At 49.5% G+C, this 5,000-nt stretch overlaps 1 protein-coding gene across 1 annotated transcript in view; it reads right to left on the bottom strand.

Moving 5' to 3' along the window:
- pias1a (protein inhibitor of activated STAT, 1a) overlaps positions 1-5,000 on the bottom strand; it is a gene marked incomplete at its 3' end in the record, with an annotated part of 50,306 nt that overhangs the window by 26,901 nt on the left and 18,405 nt on the right. The window contains 3 exon segments of the mRNA XM_080531124.1: positions 1,733-1,932; positions 1,934-2,223; positions 3,780-3,875. Coding sequence (XP_080387250.1) covers positions 1,733-1,932; positions 1,934-2,223; positions 3,780-3,872 — 583 coding nt within the window. The 5' untranslated portion in view covers positions 3,873-3,875.

Raw genomic sequence — 5,000 nt, 5'->3', positions numbered from 1 at the left:
AGTTTAACCCCTTGTTTGTGGTGCAACGCGGTTGAACGTGGTTCGTGGAGCTTCCTCTGGTGTTGTATGTGTGGACGTTGTTCACTTTTTGGAAGTATGTTGACAGGTACTTGGGTGTCTTTGTGGTGTAGCGTATCTTGAAGACCAGGCCCAGTGCAAGCTGCTGCACTCTGTCAACTACTCGTAGCCAATCAAGGCTCAAAAAATGAGCAGCGGTTAGATGTGTCCTAGGGTTGAGGCCTAGCAGAAGCCTAACCAGTTTATTTTGGGCTGTCTGGAGTCTTGTTTTATGGGCCTTTGTGGTTCTATAGTACCATGATGTTACGGCATAGTCGAAGTGACATTGAATGAGAGCTCCTGATAGGGTCCTCAGTGTGTTTTTACTGACAAGTGAGGATATCCTGTACAAGAATCTAGTTCTATGGTTAACTTTTTTGATTACTTTTGCTGCCATTTTATCTCCGGAAAGATTTGCCTCTAAGATGGAGCCCAGGTATGTAATATCCTCTTTTCTTGTGATATTAATGTTACCCACTTTTATTTTAAAATTTTCAGCCTTTCTGAGTTTAGATGGGGATCCGTATAGGATGGTTTCAGTTTTACCTAGGTGTATTGATAGTTTATTGTCAGCTAGCCAGATGCAGATTCTACTCAGTTCAGTGCTTAGCGCTTTTTCCACCTGCAATATGTCCCTGTCAGAGACCAGCAGAGCCGAGTCATCCGCGAACAGGAACAAATTGCAATCACATGCTGATGACATGTCATTCACATATATTAGGAACAGTAAAGGTCCCAAAATGCTTCCTTGTGGAACGCCGCAGGTCACTGGGAGGGGGGGGGACAGTGTTCCGTTCACACTAACCACCTGTTCCCTCCCCTCTAAGTAGGATTGCATCCAGCTCACCGATGTTCTATCGAACCCAATTGCTTTCAGTTTATCTAACAATATGTGGTGATCTACTGTGTCGAAGGCCTTCTGGAGGTCCAGCATGACCATGCCGCATACATAATACAACAAACGTCTTATCATCACACCACAGAGGAGAGCGGGAGCAGCACAAGTTGTGAATTAAGAACAGAGAGAGCAGAGAGAGTGAGAGAATATATATCTATATCTATATATAGGCCTCATAGAACATACATGTATGTAGGAACATGGATGGCATCTAAATCTGACAATGAATGACAGAGAACCAAATGGTGGGAAACACACACACACACACACACACACACACAGACACACACAGACACACACACACACACACACACACACACACACACACACAGACCCCACCTCCCCCAGGACAACACACACACACAGTAGCCCACCCCCACCCCCCCACCCCCAGACAGTCACCTCCCAAGCGCTCCTCACCTAGGAGGTTTGTGAGGATTGAGAGACATAGAGAGAGAGATAGAGAGAGAGAGAGAGAGAAAGACATAGAGACAGAGAGAGAGATAGAGAGAGAAAGACAGAGAGACAGAGAGAGACATAGAGAGAGAGAGACAGAGAGAGAGACATAGAGAGAGAGAGACATAGAGAGAGAGAGACAGAGACAGAGACCTAGAGAGAGAGAGAGAGATAGAGAGAGAGAAAGACAGAGAGAGACAGAGAGAAAGAGACATAGAGACAGAGAGAGAGAGAGAAACACACACACACACACACAGACCCCACCTCCCTCACCTCCCCCAGGACAACACACACACAGTACCCCCCCCCCAGACACCTCACCTCCCCAGCGCTCCTCCTCCTCACCTAGGCTGGTGGGTTTGATGAGCTCCCCCAGCATGTCGTAGAAGGGCAGCCTCTGCAGCTTGACGTCGGGGTGGACGGGGTGCAGCAGCGTGGCCGAGGTGGGCAGGTGGTGGTGGTGGGCCAGGCCCCCCAGGCCCACCAGGGCCCCCAGCTCGTGCTTGCCCCCGGCCCCCCCCCCCCAGCAGCGACAGAGGCAGCAGCACCGCGGGGGAGGACGGCGCCCCGCCCCCGTGCCCTCCGTGGACCTCGTAGGCCAGCTGGGTGAGCCCCATGGGGAGGGCCGCTACTCCTCCTCCTCCTCCCCCCCCGCCGCCCGCCACCCCTCCGGAGGCCGGGTGGTGGTGGGGCCCGGGCAGGGCCACCAGCTCCGAGGGGGAGATCATCTTGGTGGGGAAGCGGCGGCGGTACAGCTCTTTGACCTTCATCTGCACGGCGGGGCTGGAGCCAGACTTCAGCAGGTGGAGGGCCTGGCGGACGACAAGTAAGTACGTAAGTAAGTAAGTAAGTAAGTACGTAAGTACGTAAGTAGGTAAGTAAGTACGTAAGTACGTAAGTAAGTAAGTACGTAAGTAAGTAAGTAAGTAAGTAAGTAAGTAAGTAAGTAAGTAAGTAAGTACGTAAGTAAAACTGTATTTCTATAGCGCTCTTCACAGCACGGATGCACAGGGTGCTTTACATCAAAGATAAGAAGAATGCAATCGAAACATCAAGGATTGAAAAACTAAAACGGAGGAACACCCCACAAGGGACAACGTAAACAGAACATGAACAGAACATAAACAGGAACAATAAGATGGCTATAGGTGACTACCGGGCTACCTAAACAGATGAGTCTTTAATTGCCGCTTAAAAATGAGTTCTGAGGGAGCGGCTCTCAAGTAAGGGGGGAGGGCGTTCCAGAGTCTTGGGGCCGTCACCTCAAACGCTCTGTCCCGTTTTTTTAGTCTAGTCCTGGGTACGACCAGGAGCTCTTGGTCGGATGACCTCAGTGACAAGAGACTATCATACCATCGTCATCATCGTCATCATCGTCATCATTGCATAGCACTTTTTCATGACAGCAGAGCAGTGGAGGCTGATCAAGGCAAAGCAAAGTGCTTTACATATAGCATTGAAAAAAATACAGACGAAGATATGACGAAGAATAGATACAGATATATAGAACATAAATAGATAAACATATAACAACATAATAAGACAATGATTAAAAAGATATAGATAACACTGTTATTACTGCAACTGTATTCAAGCACTGCTCTTCCCGATACAGCGTGAGAGATCACAGGTACTGCGCTTGTGTTTTGCAGCTATCTTGCGCGATACGGTGTGTGAGATCGCGGTGTAAAATGACACGTTTGATACTGCATCTGTGCTCAACCGTTATCCTGGCCGATACGGTGTGTGAGATCGCAGTGCAAAATGACACATTTGCAAACACATTTAGCCTATATTTGCAGTGAATTTATAGCGCTTGGATTATGGATCATAAAACTCAATCAATAACAGGGTTCCCACACCTTCTGAAACATCAAATTCAAGCACCTTTCAAGCACCTTTCAAGCACCTTCCAAGACTCAATTCCCTGAAATTCAAGGACCCAACACGGCATACTTTGAGACAGAACTAGTTGACGAGCTAAGTAAAACAATTTTGTGATATTTTTTTTGTTTTGTTTTAGATAGAGAGAGAGAGAGAGACAGGAATTCAAGCACTTTCAATGACCCATGTCTATTTCCAAAAAGACCTTGAGTTCCTTTTCTCAAATTCACAAACTTTCAAGGATTTCAAGGGCCCGTGGGAACCCTGAATAAGTAAAAAGATAAAACGGTAGAGGTAGAAAGAAGAACAGATCGGGATGTCAGAAGGCAGCGCACGGTAACGCCTGAGTGTTTTTGGGACCGTTCCTCGTTCCGTTCCACGACAACGAGCCTTTGCCCTCCCATCTCTACCTCCGCCCCCCCCCACCTATTCCCCTTGGCAGCAGATTCGCTCCTGAAGGCGAAGAGAGTCATGTGACCCTCACCTTGGTCAGAAGCTCGTGTTTGCGTCCGTGTTTGTTGCGCCCGGCGTATCCCAGAAGCACCTGCAGCTCAGACACGCGCAGGCTCATCACCATTTGCTATGGAGGGGGGAGGGAGGGATGGAGAGAGAGAGAGAGAGAGAGGGAAGAAGAAGGGGGGGAAAAGACAGTGAGGGCGTGTCAGGACAGTAATGAGTGAAGGAGCGTCGCCTAGCACGTCACATGACCAGGGGTCTTCCACATCTGACAATAACCCCCTAACAACCCTCTATCAACCGCCTAACAACCCCCTAACAACCGCCTAACAACGCCCTAACAACCGCCTGAATCCAGGCTTCAACCACACGGTGGTTTCGGTGTGTTTTGGGCGTTCATGACAAGAAAGAAGAACCGCCACTCATTCGGGAACCGAGAACGAAGCTCAGCTGCGCTCAACAGAGATTCAACAGCTAGTGTCACAGCGTCTCTCTCTCTCTCTCTCTCTCTCTCTCTGGGAGAGGCGTGGCATCTGGCTCCTATGTGCTTGTCTGTGTGAGCCGAAGGCTTGAAGGTTATCAGGCACCGATCAAGAGGACGCACCGTGACTAATTCCGTCCTAATTAGATGTAGATTGTTCTATTCTATCAATCATCACAAACCTAATCTGGATGTCCTGACAGCCACACCCACCCACACCCACACCAACCCCAACCCACACACACACACACACACACACACACACACACACAACTGTATCTCTGGATGTCCTGACAGCCACACCCACCCACACCCACACCAACCCCAACACACACACACACACACACACACACACGCACACACACACACACACAACTGTATCTCCCTAGCCGGTAATAATTGTGGGCCTCAGTGCGGAGGCTCTGAGAGACCTTTCCATATTATCTCTCTCTCAATGACGGAGGGTGAGATAAACCGTGTGGTTTAACACAGCAGCAGAACCTCCCCTAAGCCGCTCCCCCGCAGACACACACGTAGACGCAGACGCAGACACACACGCAGGCGCAGACGCAGACACACACGTAGACGCAGACGCACACGCAGGCGCAGACGCAGACACACACGCAGGCGCAGACGCAGACACACACGCAGGCGCAGACGCAGACACACACTATACGCTACCTACCATAGCTCTACTAAGACTGTACTGTGTGTGAGTGTGTGTGTTAGGGATGGGTCAGAATAACGATTTTTTACATTTGGAACATT

This window comes from Nansenia antarctica (assembly GCF_963989245.1).
Source record: "Nansenia antarctica genome assembly, chromosome: 5".
NCBI classification, from domain to species: Eukaryota; Metazoa; Chordata; class Actinopteri; order Argentiniformes; family Microstomatidae; genus Nansenia; species Nansenia antarctica.
The sequence above is the reverse complement of the archived record's forward strand: the minus strand, read 5'-3'. Positions and strand labels throughout refer to the sequence as shown.